Source organism: Caenorhabditis remanei, chromosome IV, assembly GCF_010183535.1.
Source record: "Caenorhabditis remanei strain PX506 chromosome IV, whole genome shotgun sequence".
Taxonomy (NCBI): domain Eukaryota; kingdom Metazoa; phylum Nematoda; class Chromadorea; order Rhabditida; family Rhabditidae; genus Caenorhabditis; species Caenorhabditis remanei.
Window position 1 is genome coordinate 13,585,457 of NC_071331.1, and position 18,512 is coordinate 13,603,968.

General features: G+C 37.5%; 5 protein-coding genes across 5 annotated transcripts; 3 read left to right on the top strand and 2 right to left on the bottom strand.

Annotated features, from left to right (window-relative positions):
- Positions 1–1,938: 1,938 nt before the first annotated feature.
- On the top strand, positions 1,939–4,280 carry GCK72_013812 (uncharacterized protein; the record flags this gene model as incomplete). Its single annotated transcript, XM_053730001.1, has 7 exons — positions 1,939–2,566; positions 2,625–2,755; positions 2,805–3,083; positions 3,267–3,722; positions 3,773–3,979; positions 4,032–4,166; positions 4,215–4,280. The coding sequence occupies 7 exons, from the start codon at positions 1,939–1,941 to the stop codon at positions 4,278–4,280; spliced, it is 1,902 nt and encodes a 633-aa protein (XP_053584773.1).
- Positions 4,281–5,643: 1,363 nt separating this feature from the next.
- On the top strand, positions 5,644–7,382 carry GCK72_013813 (uncharacterized protein; the record flags this gene model as incomplete). The annotated part of the gene is made up of 3 exons (XM_053730002.1): positions 5,644–5,833; positions 5,879–6,090; positions 6,147–7,382. The coding sequence occupies 3 exons, from the start codon at positions 5,644–5,646 to the stop codon at positions 7,380–7,382; spliced, it is 1,638 nt and encodes a 545-aa protein (XP_053584774.1).
- Positions 7,383–11,594: 4,212 nt separating this feature from the next.
- GCK72_013814 (uncharacterized protein) lies at positions 11,595–14,928 on the top strand (the record flags this gene model as incomplete). Its single annotated transcript, XM_003093226.2, has 6 exons — positions 11,595–11,677; positions 13,632–13,763; positions 13,812–14,058; positions 14,111–14,252; positions 14,301–14,779; positions 14,836–14,928. 6 exons carry the CDS (start codon positions 11,595–11,597, stop codon positions 14,926–14,928), a joined length of 1,176 nt encoding a protein of 391 aa, XP_003093274.1.
- Positions 14,929–15,326: 398 nt separating this feature from the next.
- GCK72_013815 (uncharacterized protein) lies at positions 15,327–15,856 on the bottom strand (the record flags this gene model as incomplete). Its single annotated transcript, XM_003093232.2, has 2 exons — positions 15,327–15,401; positions 15,695–15,856. The coding sequence occupies 2 exons, from the start codon at positions 15,854–15,856 to the stop codon at positions 15,327–15,329; spliced, it is 237 nt and encodes a 78-aa protein (XP_003093280.1).
- An 879-nt stretch (positions 15,857–16,735) lies between these two features.
- GCK72_013816 (uncharacterized protein) lies at positions 16,736–18,095 on the bottom strand (the record flags this gene model as incomplete). The annotated part of the gene is made up of 7 exons (XM_053730003.1): positions 16,736–16,852; positions 16,906–16,975; positions 17,021–17,213; positions 17,259–17,466; positions 17,511–17,654; positions 17,704–17,921; positions 17,966–18,095. The coding sequence occupies 7 exons, from the start codon at positions 18,093–18,095 to the stop codon at positions 16,736–16,738; spliced, it is 1,080 nt and encodes a 359-aa protein (XP_053584775.1).
- Between the last annotated feature and the right edge of the window lie 417 nt (positions 18,096–18,512).

Genomic DNA, 18,512 nt, shown 5'->3' on the forward strand with positions numbered 1-18,512 from the left:
GTCTAATCTAACCTCCCCTAAAAATAAAAGATTTTCATGGAAAACCGAAAAACCGAAAACACATCGGAAAATGCTGTAATGTTGGAGGATGACCCTAACTGCTCAGAAGCATATGATACTTTTTTAATGGATCATTGGAATCGAGAATTCTATGAATTGGTAAAGATGATACATCATACGGGATAATTCAAGGAAAGCCCCCCCCCCACCTCAGTAGAGCCCCCCACGTTGATAACAACCTTGGAAGAGCCCCCTACCAGTACTAATTTGGTGGGGGGCTTTATCTGGATTTGGGGGGGGATTGTTGAATGATCTGGTTCAATAAAAGACCCCCACCAACGCAAAGTGGGAGGCTGTTCTTTAAGAACCTGGGATTCTTAAAGAATAGCCCCCACCCCCCTTCTGAACAACCTAGTCTTGGTGAAAGATAAGCCCCCCACTATTCAACAATGGGCCCCCACCTAAAATAGCCCCCCACCTAGACATGATCATGGTTCAATTTCCTCCCCCCACCATTCAATATCCACCCCCCACCATTCAATAATAACAAACGTGCACAATATTCAGCTAAAAATTATATTTTCATCTAAAAAATGATATTATTCTGATAAAAGTAATAAAATTTCCTAGAAAACCAATAAAAAATGCATTAAAGCGTGATTTTTTTGATAAAAAATGACTGGAAAATCCCAAAAAATAAGCTAGCGGACTTTCGTAGTCTGTAATCTTCCGATGCATCGGATTTTACAGAGAAATGGGGGCTCTCTTTCAATGCTGTAGCATCATATCGTACGTTAGAATGGGGGGACTTACTTTAATGCCCCAGTGATAGCCTGAACCAGGTGGGGGGTTAATATTGAATGGTGGGGGCTCATTTTTCAATTGTGGGGGCACATTGTTGGATGTAGAGTTTTGGCCTTGAAGAATACTCCCCCACCCCAGTTTAACAAGTGGGGGGCTCTTCTAAGGTTGGTTTTGGGGGGCAATACTTCAATTAGGGTGGGGGCCATACTTGAATAATCCCCATCATACTTCACTTGAGATTCTTTCCAGAAAAAAACATTGAAAATCTTCGTCAATCAAAAACTACATTTTTAGAGAAAAAAACAAACTTTGTTGAGTTTATTGATCATTCTGGGGAGCAAACAAGTAACAAATGGGCCTTTCTTCTAGCTCAAATTTCACCAGCACATCGCATTATAAAAGCAAAAATTAGTTTATTTTCTAATTTATTGGCCGAATGTTTGCCGCCTCACAATGGGATTCAGAATTCTGTGAGTACCCTTAATTCTAAAGTTCACTCTATCCGGTTTGCGCCTTCTTTCTTTTTCTTCTTGTGTTCAACACACCTTTAGAGTGGCGGTGAATGTGTCACCTGTTGTGTATGATTTGTTTAGTTTATTGATTCTTTTCCGTTCTCATTCTCTTTGAATAGTTTTTACTTTTTGAATTACAGATGGAATGAAATCATTGGGCGAACTATTTGGTTGCTTCAAAAGACAACCGAGGCAAGGAGATGGTGAGAAATTTAATTTATTTTAAGATTTTCAACCGAACGTTTATTTTTTAACTCAATTTAAAAATTTTCACTAAAATTTCTCTATTTTAACTGTAAAAAAGGAATTTTTTGTCAAGCTGCGAAAATGCAATTCTGCTCCATTGCGAAACCGGAAAAAGTTTTGAATAAAATTCGCGAAATCAACTGATTTTTTGTTTGTTTTCGACGCATTGCTGATTGATTTTTCAACTGTATTTCATCAGTTTCATTGAAAAAGAAAACAAAGCGAAAAAAGTGAAACGGAAGTAATTGATTGATTCTCAAATCATTTATCGAACTTAATAACTATACATTTATCTATGTTTTTCTTTCCGTTGAAAATAATGGTTTTTTTTTCAGCAACAGCTCCGGCAAATCAATCCACAAGCGTTACCCCGTCTATGGGGGCAGTGGCAAGTGGAATGCCGCCGCCGAAGCGTCCTGCTCCGGCGGAAAGTCCGACTCTCCCAGACGAAAGAAATGTCGATGAACCTGGGATTCCACTCAAAGAGGCTTTGAAAGAAGCTAATAATGCAAAGATTGCCGTTTTCTATTCACATAATACATCTGACGAAGAAAAACAAATTCTGGAAATCGAAGCAATTCTGAAGGCTTTGAAAGATCGTGCAGATGTTGAAAAACCTCTTGAAATTCCCGATGTACAAAGAATTCGAGTTTCATCAGCCTCAAAAAAAGCAATTCAATATCTCACTCTTCATAATTCATGGCCATTGATTTACATAAAGGGAAATGCTGTTGGAGGACTCAAAGAACTTCAAGCTCTAAAGAAAGATTACTTGAAAGAATGGCTCCGTGATCATACTTACGATTTGATTGTCATCGGAGGAGGATCAGGAGGCTTGGCTGCAGCAAAAGAAGCTGCACGCTTGGGCAAGAAAGTTGCTTGTTTGGATTTCGTGAAACCATCACCACAAGGAACTACATGGGGATTAGGAGGAACTTGTGTTAATGTTGGATGTATTCCAAAAAAGTTGATGCATCAAGCGAGTTTGTTAGGGCATTCAATTCGTAAGTTTTTATTTATTTTGAATATATATTTACATCGCTCCAAAGTTTCAAATTTCAGACGACGCTCAGAAATTCGGATGGAAGCTAGAAGGAAAGCCGGAACATCAATGGAGTCACTTGCGTGATTCCGTTCAAGATCACATCGCTTCGTTGAATTGGGGGTATCGAGTACAATTGAGAGAGAAAACAGTACAGAAATAGTAATTTATCAAGAGAGATTATAATTATCTTAATTTAGGTCACCTACATAAACTCGTATGGAGAGTTCACCGGGCCTTTCGAAATTTCTGCTACAAACAAAAAGAAGAAAGTAGAGAAAATCACCGCTGACAGATTTTTGATTGCTACTGGTCTTCGTCCGAAATATCCAGACTTTCCCGGTGTAAAAGAGTACACTATCACCAGTGATGACTTGTTCCAACTCCCGTATTCACCAGGGAAAACACTTTGTGTAGGAGCATCATATGTATCATTGGAATGTGCTGGATTTTTACACGGATTGGGATTCGATGTCACGGTTAGTTATTCCGGTTTATTATCGAAATAAAAAAGTTCCGACATTTTTTCCTCGTCGGTGTTTGCGGACTCAAGCCAAAATTATCAAATTTTGGCTTGAGTCCGCAAACACCGAGGGGGAAAAAATGTCGGAACTTTTTTATTTCGATAATACTTCATCATCAGAAAAATTTAACTATTCCAGGTTATGGTGCGTTCGATTCTTCTCCGTGGTTTCGATCAAGACATGGCTGAGCGTATTCGCAAACATATGATAGCTTACGGACTGAAATTTGAATCAGGAGTTCCCACAAAAATTGAACAAATTGAAGAGAAAACTGACGAGAAAGCTGGAAAGTATCGTGTTTATTGGCCAAAAAAGAACGAAGAAACTGGAGAAATGCAGGAATTTTCTGAAGAATACAATACTATTTTGTATGCTATTGGAAGAGAAGCAGTAACTGACGATGTTGGTCTCGAAACGATTGGAGTTGAGAGAGCAAAGAGTAAGAAGGTTGTCGGAAGACGCGAACAGTCAACAACGATTCCGTGGGTGTATGCGATTGGAGATGTATTGGAAGGTACTCCGGAATTGACGCCAGTTGCAATTCAAGCAGGAAGAGTTTTGATGAGACGTATCTTCGAAGGAGCTAACGAATTGGTAAGTTTCTTGACTTTTTAACTCGTGAACTACAGTTGATTTCTTTTCAGACAGAGTACGATCAAATTCCAACAACGGTGTTCACTCCACTCGAATACGGATGTTGTGGACTTGCAGAAGAAGATGCTGTCAAAAAATACGGAAAAGAAAACATTATTATTTATCACAATGTTTTTAATCCACTTGAATATACAATTTCGGAACGAATGGATAAGGATCATTGCTATCTCAAATTGATCTGCTTGAGAAATGAAGAGGTAACACTTTACAAACTGCAGTTTTTCTGAAACTTATAAAAAATTGTTGCAGGAAAAAGTTGTTGGTTTCCACATCCTCACTCCGAATGCTGGTGAAATCACTCAAGGATTTGGTATCGCTCTGAAATTATCTGCAAAGAAAGCGGACTTCGATCGTCTAATTGGAATTCATCCCACTGTCGCGGAGGTAAGAATCCGAAAATCATATACGCTGGTCATTTAAAAAAATTTCCAGAGCTTCACCACGTTGACATTGGAGAAGAAGGATGGTGACGAGGAATTACAAGCTTCTGGTTGCTGAGGTTAAGAAGGGTCCAATTTGAGAGGAGAATTGAGAAGAGAAAGAATTAAATTTGAATGAACATGGCCAGATTAGATTAAATCCCGCCTATTTTCTTTCTTTTTATATTCGTTCTCTACTTTTTCTCCTCCTAAATTGGACCGTTTGGTGATCGCGAGTATGAGCAGCTTTGTGACGACCTTGGGCTAAACTCCACTGTGAGCGCCTCTGGTCTGATGCGCTCTGAAAACGATTGCCGCCCCCTGGAGATCATCAATACTTCTGGGTTTATATTGTATCCATATCCATGTAAATCTCTTTTTATTTGAAATGAACCCAATTGTATTGACCTCCAGGTTGGATTAATATTGACAGTTGCCACGTGTCATGAAATCAAAACACCTGACAACTTTCAGAATTATTCCTAAATCTTCATTAACCGTATTCGTGTTCCCAATTTCAATTGTCTATAATTTCATTCAACTGTCCCCCACCGCTTCATTTTCATCTGGTTTCTTAAATGCCTTTTTCACCCGTTTATAATGCAATAATTATCGTATGTCTTTTTTCGTATCTGTCTTGTTTTCCTAAATATAAATATTTTCATAGCCTTCAATACAGTTTGAACTTTAAACATAGAACAAAGTTTTCAGTTCTTTCCATCAGCTCGACCACATTCTGATGCTCTCTTCACTTTTCTCCATCTTTCGCACTCTTTCTTGCTACTTTCTGACTTGTCTTTCGAATAGAGACATACAAAAAGATAGAAGAGAAACAGAGATACAGAGACATGGAAACGAGTGAAAAGAGATTATTTGTATATTCAGTTGGAGGAAAATAAAACAAGAAAACACAGATTGATTCATATATTTTCCCTTTTATTTCATTTCTCTGTCCGAGTTCTGAAAATCAATGAGAAATTACTTGGACATTTTCATTTTCGAAATCAGACGAATCTCTAGTACTCTCATATCTAGTGCTTTCTCTAGCAACTCTCTCTCTCCTCCTCCCATCACCTAATAATGTTTGAATATCAGAGAGACCACGAGACGTGTCTCCTCCTTCTTCTTCTCTCTCTTCACCCATCTCTATCGATTCGCAACGTTTTCCGCGCGGTAGGGCCTTCTTTTCTGCGTCTCTTCTTTGCCAGAATCGTTTCTATAGTGACCTCTTCTCGGTAGATTTCTCCGTTTCTTTATCTATTCATGCCACTTAGTCAGGCTACACCCATGTCTATTCATTCTGGTTTTTTGGTTCTTAATTATGAATTCAATTTTTTCTGTGCAAGGAAAGCTTGCAAAGATTTTTTCGTTGAATCCTCTATCTTTCTTACAGAATCATGCATTTTCTATTCCAGAAATAACAAGAAGATCTCATAAGAACGATGGAAGCAGCATGCCGTGACCATAATAAAACGTGGAGAGCCACTGTGAACTTCACGTGGAGAAGATTCGACGAGAGTCACGTCGAGAATATTGATTTGGATCTGTTGTGTCGTTGCCGTGTGTATGATCAATTGAAAGAGACATTCCAGAAGAATTTCTGTCCAAATAATGATATCGAGTTCTCGTGGTGTAAGTTTCCAGATCGAAGTCAACTTATACCAAATAAATTTTCAGTTACTGCGGAGGGAAGAAAAATAATCACTTCTGGATATGAAGTCTACAACCATATTCTTCCGGCCTATCCAAATAAGTTTTATCTTCGTTTGGGAGTTCAGATTATTGAGACTCCAGTATTGGGAAGACTCGCCGAGTTGAATACTCTTGTGAAGGAGTGCAAGTCGGCAATGAATTCGGACAAGAAGTGGAGAATGTTGAAGGATACAGAAGTGAGATAGATTTCAAAATATTTAAATTCTGCATAGAACTTTACCTTCTGTTTCAGATCGCAGAAGAGCAACTCTCAATTCGCGAACTTCTCGAAAAACAACAAAAAGAATTGCAAGGATTGAAAGAGGATATGGCAGCATTGAAGATTGAAAATGAACGTCGTCTCAAAGAAGAACAGAAGCAATTCTCTCGTTTGGAAGTTCATAATGCGGCTTGTGACCAATGTGGTGACTTGATTATCGGTCATCGTTTTAAATGTACCATCTGCATCGACTATGATCTCTGTCCAAAATGTGAATCTCGTGGAGCACATCCGAATCACGCTCTTCTTCGTATTGTATCCACTCAACATACTACTGTACCGGATCATTTGGTTCCGGAGAAGAAACTACCGTGTCAGTCGATTCCAGAGAAGAAAGTGCCTGGTCGGTTGATTCCAGAGGAAAAACTATCCAGTCAACGGACTCCAGAGAATATGGCATCCGTTCAGATGGCTTCAGATGAGCTCAAGTTTCTTCGTGATAGAGGTCTTGAGAATTTTGAAAGGTTTGAAACTGTTTTTGATGGAACTCGAAACGGTTTTGGATTCGAATCATTCTTCAAACCTACAGTTGATAACCTTCCTGAACAACCACGTAAATTTTTTAATGGTATCACTCACGGACCAGAAGTTAACAAACTTCGTATGGCTTCTAAAAGCACACAGTCTAGTGATAATCCACGCATATTCCCTTTACATTCCGTATCGAAGATTTTGTCTGCTACGTCATCAGGCAATATTAGTCAGTTCAATGGTTCGTCCTCGAACAATCTGATGGATGACAACTTCAACAAGAAGAAAGAAAAGAAAGACAAAGAGGATGACCAGGATAATATCGAATACTGGATTCGTTTCTTCAAACAAAACAAGGAGGAATGTCTAAACGAGAGTGATTCAGATGATGATTCTGATGATTCTGATGAGTCGGACTCCAATTCTGTTTCCAATTCCGATAGCGATTCTGGTTCTGACACTGACTCTGATTCTTCTTGCTCTTCCGACTCGTCCTGCTCTTCTGCTTCATCTGGTTCATCCACCTACACCGCATCCTCTGACTCTACGAAATCCTCGGATGTCTCTTTGTCTTACGAAATGCTCTCAAATGTACTTCGAGACCTCAATGTAGACAAAAACTCGAATGAAAGTTCTGGAAACAGCACGAGTGAAGAGTATGAAATAGTCGACGACAAAGAAGAAGAAGACGATGAGATGCACACTGCCGTTGCACCAACTCCAGAAGCCAAAGATTGAAGATAGTGAGTAGTTTTCAAAGCACAGTCCCCTACGGGAATAATTTTCAGTTCAAAATCCATAATTTTCAGATCTTCTTGTACCTAAACTCAGGAAAACTTTAACCTCCAACTCTTTTCAACTCCACATTTGTTGTCTTCGAATCAAACACTCATGCTAATAATGCACTCATTTTTACCTCTCTTCAAAAAAAACTGTAAAAATGTTTTAAAAAATTATAAAAATTGTTCATACATCATGTTTCTCTTTTATCATCTGTCTCACTATTTGTTCACTTTAATATCTAATAATTTTAATTGTTCCTCCGTTCATTTGTGTTTTCAGTCATTTTGTGTTCTTTTCATTTAATCGTTCTTCAATAAACTTCTATTCTCAATTGGAGTTTGAATTACAGGTTCAACACACAAGGTCTTTGCAGCACTAAGAAGTTCCATTAATTTGTATACTAGTTATATTTTGACTGTTCAATGACAAGCTACAGCAGAAATAAAATCTCAATTGGCGAATGGAGCTTCTGAGTTGACGACTATTGATGCAAGATTCTCAGTTTCCACTATATCCACTTTTTCTTCTGAAGTTCATCTTTTGAACATATTTCACACCTCTTCTCAATCAACCGGACGTCCTTGTCCTTTTCAAAATCCACGTGTTATTTTCTGACCTTGTAACCCGTCGTCCAAAACTTTGCTCTCTCTCCATTTCTATCACTTTTAGTTCCAACATGTTATCAGTCTATCACATCTCATAAATCAGATTGGTAAGTCTTGTAAGACATGATATTTTCATGTTGGTTCGAATGTGTCATGTGTGTTTGACATGGCAAAAATGAGGTAAAAACATGAAGGTCATTCATCCGTTTCTTTCATTGTGAATCGACACCTGTTAACGACACAAAAAAACATCGAGACTAAAGTTTCTTCGCGGGTTCAGACTTTTTTTGAAAATAGAGAGTGTACTTTAATGCTTCTGGACTCTTTCAGTTTTGACTTCAATTGAGATTCAATAGAGGCCAAAGAGTAATAAAAATTCTAAAAAGAGACCTTGTTTCCAGAAAACATTGCACCGAGAACATGTCCAAAAGCCGCTCTTTTCCCGCAATAGCAGCAACAATTGCCGTTATAATTTCCTTGTTTTTCTTTCATTTTTCATGCCTAACCACCCACTCTCTCTATTTTTTCCCGCTTCCAGTTGACCAAAAACATGCACTCGAACCAATGTAACCCGTGTCGTCGTCTTCGTATTTTGGGCTTCGTCGAGAGTGGTGACAAAAAAAGAAAACGAGACAAAATATTTACGACATCGAGAAGAAGTTCGTAGAAGCTTGCTTTTCTTTCAGCTCTGCACGTTTTTGGTATGTTGATACTTTTTGAGATTCAGACCAAGAACATGACACTGGAATTCATAATTGTCGAAGGTTCCGGATCCTCGTGTTTAGAGATTCTTAGAATCTTTCAGAAGACACCTTTTATTTTGAAAACACGAGTTCTACGACCTTCTTCTTTTATGAAGACACATCAAATGGGATTCCTAATTTGAATTAGCTTTGAATTCAAAGATTAGGGCTTCTTGACTGAAAAAAGATTTGAAAGATCAAACATAAAAAAATTATATTTGAACTGATAAAACTTTTCTGGAATTGGATTAGTTCAATAGGACAAGCTCCTCATATTTCTTGAATTTCATTTCATTTTTGTTTTCTCTCTCAATTGAAATCCAGATTCTGAAAACAATTCGATTGAAATGGTTTGGTGGATTTGGTGGATGATCTTCATTATCTTCTGGACGGTTTTCAGTCTCTCTGGTAAGGAACCCAAATAAAATTTTCTTTGTTTATGTTTATTTGGGTAAGAATCTAAAAATCTGAGCACGAGGGCTGCAGAATATTTAATGAGATAATTGAATTCACCCTCATTTATTTTGGGAAGTGCGACGGGAAGGCAATGATGTGTATATTCTTTAATAGTTCAGCTCCTCAAGCTAAAACCGAAGGTTTGCCTTTTTTATTGAAGTTTGCAATGTCAATTGTAACTATGCTATTGGCCTTTTTCTAGGAGACTCAATAAAACGCGTACGGTTTGGAAAATATTGAAAATATATTTCCTGAAGTTTATCTATAAATTCTTCAATCCTGCTTCAAAGACTTCTAAATCTCTAAAGTTTTCGTCCTAAATTTGGCCGTTTTTTTCCCTTCTCCACCAAAAAAATTACTCCCGCTCGCAGTTGAAACAGAATTCCTCTATCGTAGAAGTTTTTGAAACAGATTCTGGCCGAATTGTGGACATTATAAATCCTCCAGCCCGAAAAGTTCTAATTTGAAAATACTTTTTTAACTTCCTTTGAACTTTGTTATTTTCGAGAGCTTTTCATCAAGCGTAGTGCCCTATTCATTCGATCGTATTTCAAAAAGACGTGCGTTTTGAAATTCCCCAGTTCCTAAAAATTCCAAAAATAGTCTAACTTATTCATTTAATTTTCTATCTAGATCTAGAATAGGACAATACACAAATACACGTCACAATGCCGTCATTTTTTTACGTTAACGGAAACTAATCCATGTCGTTTTTCCCCATCATTCTTCCTTCTCTTCATTCTGACATGAAGACGTTTTCTCTGGAGTTTCTGCGTTTTTATGGAGGAGCATTGATTGAAACATTTGAGGTCACTTGTAAATCTAGATTATATAGCTAAACGTTATCAAAACTCCATAGTTCATTAATTTTCAATGAGCCAGGCGGAGATCAAAAAGTGTTCCAAGAACTCGTGTTCTTTTCCAAGAAAGTTCAGATATTCATCTATCAACAAGGTCATTTTCCTTCAGTTCCTTGTGTGTTTTATTCCATTTTTCTATTGCATTTTTAATATGTTTCGTATGCCTCCATCGCACTCTTCAATCCCTTTGGGACCCTCCCTTTTCACCTAAATTAGCCGTATTTGCCCTGTCATAGTAGGTCTTTGGACCATTACAATCGCTTCTCTTCTTTCTCTTTATACATCAATTATTTATAATATAAACCTCCCCTTCTCTTATCCACATAACCTCACTATTTCGGTCATCTCTCCGGTCACGAGAGGGCGATGACCATCTGCTCCTCGTGGCCCCTTTCTTCTTCGCATTTGTATCTGTGTCTCTGATGATTTCGTACACTATTTTCCACCTTTTGCTGGTTTTTGTTTGTATCTCTAAATCTGGTATCTTTCGTTTCGTTTCTCACTTTCATGTGGGTTGGCCTTATTTATTTTGTGACGAGATGGATGAGCTTGTACTCACAGTTTTTGGCTTCGAACTAGACTTTACGGTGACGTTTTCTTTCAATTATCTTGACAATATTTGAGGAAGTTTGTTTGAGATGTGGTAGTTTGTAATTCAATGAGCCCAATTTAAAGGAGTGAATCTTCCAAGTGAAGTTTTCAGGAGGCTGCTTTTTAAGTTTGACTGTTGATTGCGGAGAAACCAATTCTGCAATAAAACCTGCAGAATCTTTCTGTCCGCCGAGTTATAACCTCGAAATCATAAACGGTTTTGTGTGAAATGTACTAGAAGTTAGGAAGAAGTTCTAAAAGTGACGGTTTTGGAAACCAACAGCTCGGCCCATATGAACGTTCAATCCACTCTTCATTACTGGAATGTAGTTTCAATAAACACTTTTTAAAACCTGTTTGAGATCCAGAATGTAAAAAGATGTTGTACTAGAAGTTCAATGCCAATATCATCCCACCGCTGAAAGCTTCAACCACGAGACGGAAACATCAATCATCAATATAGTTTTACAGAGTTTCTTCGTCTTCAAAGGCGCCGAAAGTCTGAAGACAAAAACTGTCACACGACCATTCGGATCTCAAAAAAACAGGGTGCTCTTCCACTTCCCGTTGTTATTGTCTCCTGGAAATTAAACCAGTTTGTGTTGTGCTCTTGGGTTCCCTTCCTCTTTTCTCATGAGTCATTACACTTAACACTTTCAAAAATCTTTCTGCAGCTCTGCGTATCTCAATCTTTTCAATCTCTTCTTTTCCAATCAGACATCATTAGATATCATTTATCACTTCCCTTCATCTCTTATTCACTATCATTCATTGATTCTCTATCAAATAGTTTTCTTTTGACATGAAACTTGTCTGAACTTTCGTTATTTTTTTCTTCGTAGCCATCACTGAAAGAAGAACTGAAACTAGATTTTTTCAGAGAGCAGGAAGTTATCCCCATCGGATTCCAAGATGGGTGGTGTTCTATCAGGAGATCGAGTGTTCAATGATACCAAAGCAATTCATAATGTGGACAGACAAATGCTTCATAATCAGTGAGTTTCTTTTTTGAAATTTCAGCTAGGGTCCCTGCAAAAAAACTTTGACTCATGATATCATAAATCAGTTTACCCACTATATCAATCAGAGGTCAGAATTTTGCGCGGACGCCACGTGTTTGAAAACTTTTGAGTAAATATTTGTATTTCATCACGTTGAGCACCACCAAATTTGATGCATCAATAGGGAAGAGGTGTCTCGTTTCGTTTCCATTTTCGGATTTACACGTTTTTCGGATGCCATTTCCTGAGTGAAATTGAAGAAAAAGAAACCCGAAGAGCTGCATGTCTGCATGTTGTTTTTTGTTAAGACACGGGTATTCAGGGGTATACAAAACAGTGAAGTGACGGGTTCGCTGGGGAAAAAACAATTAGCCGGGAGCTCAGAAAATCAGAAGACTAGAAAATTAGAGTTACAAAAAGAGAAGCTACAAACAAGAAGTTTGAAGGAATAACAAGACATGGCGAGGGGTCCAGAGCTACAGTAATCTTCTCATTCCAACTCATCAACTTTTCAAAAAAGAAGCAAACTCCACATATACTTCAACTCACACCCTTATCACTCACCTAGACAGTTCTTAGAACGCTTGCAACTTTTTTTGCTGTGTTGCGTAATCATAAGGTGTGAAAATAAATAGATTCGGTACGTTTTCAAGAGTGGAAAACAAATAAAAACGAGGAGAAAAAGAGTTCAAAAGTTGGAATTCGGACACTCAGTTTATTGATAAGCGGTTTGTCTTAAGAAATCAGCTCCTAATATATATTTTTCAATTTTATTTTGGATCATTATTAGTCTCACATTGAGTAGCTATTTCCATCAAGTCCGTTATCAGTGGAATTGTTGCAGTAGAATGTATTGAACTCCCATCCAAACTTATCACCGAAAAACTCGGCGACGAAAAGTAAATTGATTTTTAGTGTCAACTACTGATCTAGAAATTTCAATTAATATTCTCTAAATGGTTTCTTTCAAAAAATTGAGCAAAAAAGTCTGGAAATCTACTGTTCGAAAGATGTCAAGATGGATTAGTTGTTTGTAAGTGATATAGAAAAGACAGTAAGACACACTTCAAAAACAAAGTACATAAAGATGGAATTCCAGACATTTCTCTGCGAGTTTTCTATTCTGGAATCAGAAGATTACGTGTTCTCCTGCAACACTTATCAATGTTGCAATAATCTCCACCCACCCTTTTCTTGTAATACTCCATAACCTGGCTTGCAAAATTTTCGTTCCACATAATTCACTTCTTCCCACTTACTATTAGTTTCCAACCTTTCGTCGCTTAATTTTTTGCCCTAAATTTAGATAACAAAATTCAACTCATATCAATTGAAATTTATCATCATAATCTGCCTATGATGCTGCTGGCATTGTGCTGACTTTTCGCCTCATGTGTTATCAGTTTGGAAATTGGAAAGAGGAATAAGAAAAAAAGAATCACAACTTTTTTTGATTGGTTTTAGTGTGTCAGGATGTGAATTTGTTATCTTGACTTCCATTTTTCATATGAATTAGTTAATTTCACAACTATAGACATCATATGCGATAGTCAAAGCCGGATTTGAGCTTTTCTTTGAAGATATGTTGTGACTTGAGACCAGAATTTACTTTCTAATCTCATTACATTGGAATTTTTAGTGTTTGAAACAGTTTTTCAATTAGTTCTGATTACTCCTCAAGTTTTTGAATTTCTTAGGATTTGAACCTTTGAACCGGATTAGATGTACCTAACATGGTCTCTTCTCTCACCGATTTCTTTCTTATCATACGAATGTCTGCGAATGATTTCGAAACTTTTAAATGATTAGAACTTGACTTCTTGTAGACATTCTGTTATTGTTGCAACGCAAAACTAAAATCATCATGCAACGGTAAGATCTCTGAGAATCAAAACGATTTTATGTTTCCCTTCCTCCTGGAAATAGTTAATAATCGAAACGCTTACAGTGATCCGACATTGTCAGTGAGTTGTCCGGAAGTCACCACCGAAATGCACGATCGTCTCAACTTCCCAAAAGTCGAACTTCATCTGCATCTCGATGGAGCTGCCAGATTTGACACACTGCTTGAGCTGTCTCAGTGAGTTGTCTCTTCATTAACTTCTTCCAAATTCTCTCCTTGTTTCAGACAGAAAGGAATCTCTCTAGCCGGAGCTAAGACTGTTGAAGAGCTCAAAAAGGTTCTCGTAACTCACGAGCCAGCTAATCTCTCAAAAGTTCTCGAAGCTTTTGAAATCTTTCTGCCAGTTATCCGTGGAGATTTGTCTGCAATCGAACGTGTTGCTTATGAACTCTGTGAAGATCAACATAACAATGGAGTCGTCTATTTTGAAGGAAGATATTCACCACATTTGTTGCTTTCCAACGATTATCCAGTATGTTTCTAGTCATCAATAATTTTCGAATCTCTAATTTTTCCATTTTTAGGAAGTAACAGCCGCCCATGTCGTCGCTGCTGTCAAGAAAGGATTCGATCGCGGAGAGAAGCAGTTCGGAATCAAGGCTCGTTCAATCCTTTGTTGTATTCGTGGTCTCGATAAGAAGTTCCCACAATTGATTCTTGATTTAGGTGGGGTTTTGCATCATTCGTGTCAAATATAATTTAATTGATTTTCAGCCACTGACTTGAAACAACTCGGAGTCGTCGCAATTGATGTCGCAGGATCAGCTCACGGAGCAGATGAACAATATGAGCCAGAAGTTGTTGCAGCATTCCAAGAAGCATTCAAAAGAGGAATTCATCGAACTGTGCATGCTGGAGAGTCTGGTGGACCAAAAGAAGTTTTGAGAGCAATTGAAGATATGCATGCTGAGAGAATAGGACACGGATATCGTGTCATGAGAGATGAACAGATGTATATTGATAACTTTGTCAATTCGAAGACAGTCCATTTGGAAGCATGCCCATACTCTTCCGTTATGACCGGTGCTGTTCCATTGGATTGGAAGAATCATCCGATTTCCAGATGGGCAGAAGATGATGTCAACTTCTCGATTTCTCGTGATGATCCAACGTGTTTCGACAATTCAATGCTCAGTGAATTGACATTGTCTCATAAACAAGTTGGATTGAACGTTCATCAACTCTGGAAGGCTGTAAGTTAACAAAGCTGAAATTCGATTGTGTCAGATACTGAATGTTTCATTTTCAGCAACTCAACGCTGCCCGTTCCTGTTTCCTACCTGAAGATGAAAAGGCAGAACTCGTGAAGTTGGTTCAGGCCGGAGAGCCTCCTCGTCCATAACCATTTCATTATTCTTTTCTCCATTACTCATCACTAATTAATTCCCTTTCGACTTCTTTTTCTTCCTTCCCCGAAACATTCCTTCTGAATCAAATTCGTCTGATTCCTTCATCTTCTGCATTCATTCAAATGAAACCTTCGATAAAACTGGACTCTTTTCATTTTTTGAATTATGATTTCAATGGTAACGATGTGTTTTTGTCTACCTTTTTGTTCGTACTACTAATTTTCATTTTCCAATGATTCTACTTTTTTAAATAAAAAATATTAAATAGATCTTTAATTTGAGAAAAATCCAACAAGAAACAACGAAAATGATGGTAATCTACGCTAAAACGAGCAGGTAACTCGGATGAAAAAAGAATGAGAACAGTCGATGAATCCATCGAATCGTACAATCACATGGCAGCTCCGTTGGCTTGTGCGTTGAGCAGTTGATGCTCTTGGAATCGTTGCGATACTCGTTGTGTCATCTGAAAGCGAATATTATTAGTTATGTGAAGGGAAACATATCTTGAGAGAACATTAGTAATATTCTGAATTTTGTACGTTTTCCACAGAAACCTAATAGTTTTGAATATATGATTCAAAGTAGACCAGACAGTAAAAGTTTAATAAACCCCTGTTTATTATAATCGACTATACTTAGTCACGAATACTGTAAAAAATTTTCTGTTGTTCAAAGCGACCTTAAATATAATTTTCCGTTTCAACAAATGTTTACGAAAACCATTTTTGTAATTTTTTGAAAACATTAAAAGCCAACCTTGAGAAACTTGTCGAGACAATTGTTGGCACACGACTCTTCTTTGGCGTTGACCGTCCGGCTTCCGAATTCGTTAACACAAGACGTAAAGCATTGTTCGGCAACCAAGTTGTATTGGGTGAGGAAGTCACGGAATGTCTGGATGTTTTGCTCGCTGGCCATCTGTAAATATATGAATGAGAATAAGGAGACAGTTTGGATAAGAGATAAAGCATTTCACGATCAGAGAAATAAATATAGCATTAGCATTTGGGCAACAGGAACTTTTCAGCAGCATACATGAACCACATGCTTTTTTTAAACAATTGTTTTAGTAAGAACTGGATTTTATTCCAATTATACACGTATTATCGATAAAAAAAGGAGAAAAACTGAAATGAATAGAAAAATAAATTTATTTCATCAACCATCGAGCTGGCGCAAGTCTTGCCACATTCTGCGTCTCTATGACGCCCACACTCTCTCGTCAAACGTTTCTCACAAAAATTGGGGCCTGAAAATGAATTCAACTCGTAAAAATTACAGTCGATAATTTCTCAGAATGTTAACTAAATATCAAACAATGGTAATCGACTTCTCGAGATTTTAGAAAAAATGTTATTCGCAAAAAATAAGCCATTGAATAAATAATCTCACTTTACTTACATTGGTTATCCGAAAAAAGTTATTTATCTAATCTGGACCCCATGGGGTGCCTCGAAAAATGTGTTTTGTCAATGGAATGCGACATAGAATCGTGTTATCTTTTCCGACAAAAGCTGATAGCACTATTTCCATCCATTTGGTTTCTTGTTTTTTAAATTTTCTTTAATTTCTCTTACTGTAAAACTATCGGTATTTTTACTTCCGTAGTTTTTTTTTACATTCAAAAATAGTCATATTCTTTGACTAACACATTCGACTGAAATTGAAAGTAAAGGTTATTTTATTCATTCGTAAAAACCACAGTAAGAATGCAAGTATAATGAGAATGAACAACGTTTCAAGGTACAACCAACTTCAGAATAATTAAAGTTAATTAAAACATCGGAGCTGGGAGCATCAACCCACATCTGCAACACCACTGTCATTTTCTCTCTTTATTTCTTTTTGTTTTGGAAGAACTCCATTTTCTTTGTGCTCATCATCTCGGTTAAGCAGCCTTTTTGAAATGTGTCGCTGAAAGTTATATTTTTCTGAACTTACTTCTTTCACGATTTCTTTCACTGTACCTGTCTTTTTGCAAAATGACCCTCGGATGTTCCACTAGTAAAAACAAATGTTCCATGGCGAAGTTCTTTGCTGAAAAAGAAGGATTTTGAGAAGAAGTTTCTGCAAAAAACTAACAGAGCTGCTTTGAATTCTAATAAGAAAATGGATGTTTTGAACACCTTTCTTGCTGCTGACATTTCTTCAAACTTCAGTTTTTTTGATTCGTAATCTGGGTGTTCTCTCAGAATCAGCATTTCTGAAAACTCGTCACAATATTCCGGTTCATCGAGATCATCATAGTCCAACTGGAAGAATTCCAAGAATAGCTCTGAAATTGAAGCTTTTTTGAAAAGATGAACATTGTCAAACTAACGCTGAAGATTTTCGAACAACTCTTTCGGAAATGGTTTCGGATCCCCGTAACGATGATTCTTTTCTCCAGGAATAATCCAGAAACGTTGGATATCAGGTCGATTTATACACGATTTTCCAAGAAGTTGGAACAGATAATTTTGAAGTCGAATGTGAGCAGGAGTACTTGAATCCATCAAAGGAATCGAGTCAATTGCGATTAGTTCACCCTGTATTAATTCGAGATTTTTGAGTTTCGAGGCTGTTTTCCTACTGAAAATGGATACGTAGATGGGTATGAGTACACTGATTTGACACATGACGGAGAATCGGAGACGAAGTTGAAATTATCCTTCGTTGGAGTTATGATTCGAACTGCTTTCGAAGTTTTACTTGCAGCCGCCATAGCTAATTGAGCCTGAATCTTTATATTTAAAGTCGAATAAGGTTTTCTCTTCAAAACTTACAGCCAAACCGTATCCATGCATCATAGAATTCATATTCAGAGGATCTGATGACAAACATTCTGGCATTTGAGGAAACGGAACACACGTTGCATTTTTTGCTGCAAACGCAGCAATGTCTTGAGGAATTCCAGGTCTTCCGTTCTCGTATGCATTGTGAATTGCCAATCCAGCAACTAGCAAATTGAATTTTCCGTTTCTGATTGACTGATCGAGCGAAGCTGAAATTTCGATGGAAAAACATTATTCGTTTTCAATTCCTTACTTCTTAAATCTGATTTCCTTTTTCGTTTTGTCGATATTTTATCGTGAGATTGCGGTGAGTGTCCATTGCCTTCTTCCTCTCCTGCTACGTCTTCTTGTTTGATTTCAAGCAAGTTTATTAGTGTATCCATAATAGTTTTTGCTATTAGATCGTCACAAGAGAATCAGTGAAAACAGTTTTCAATAGTTGTCCGATCGAAGGTGTTTCGCGAAAATATATTCACAATTCCACCAAAAAACGACTGGTAGAGAAAACTGCTAAATGGAGAAAACGAGATGCAGAGAGAAAAGTAAAACGGCACAAGCGCCGTCAGCGAGCGGCACAGAATCGGCACGCGCGCCGAGTATTTGTGCTACGGCGAGGGGACTCATGTGTGCTATGTTTGTGTGCAAAATGTGCCAATAAAAGTAAAAAGAAATAGTCTACAATATGAAACAAAGTGTATTGACCTGAATGAAAATGAATATTTATGTGGAAAAACTGATGATTCGAAAATGGATGGGCTACCGTAACCCACGTGAAGCTACAAAACACTATAGAGATGATC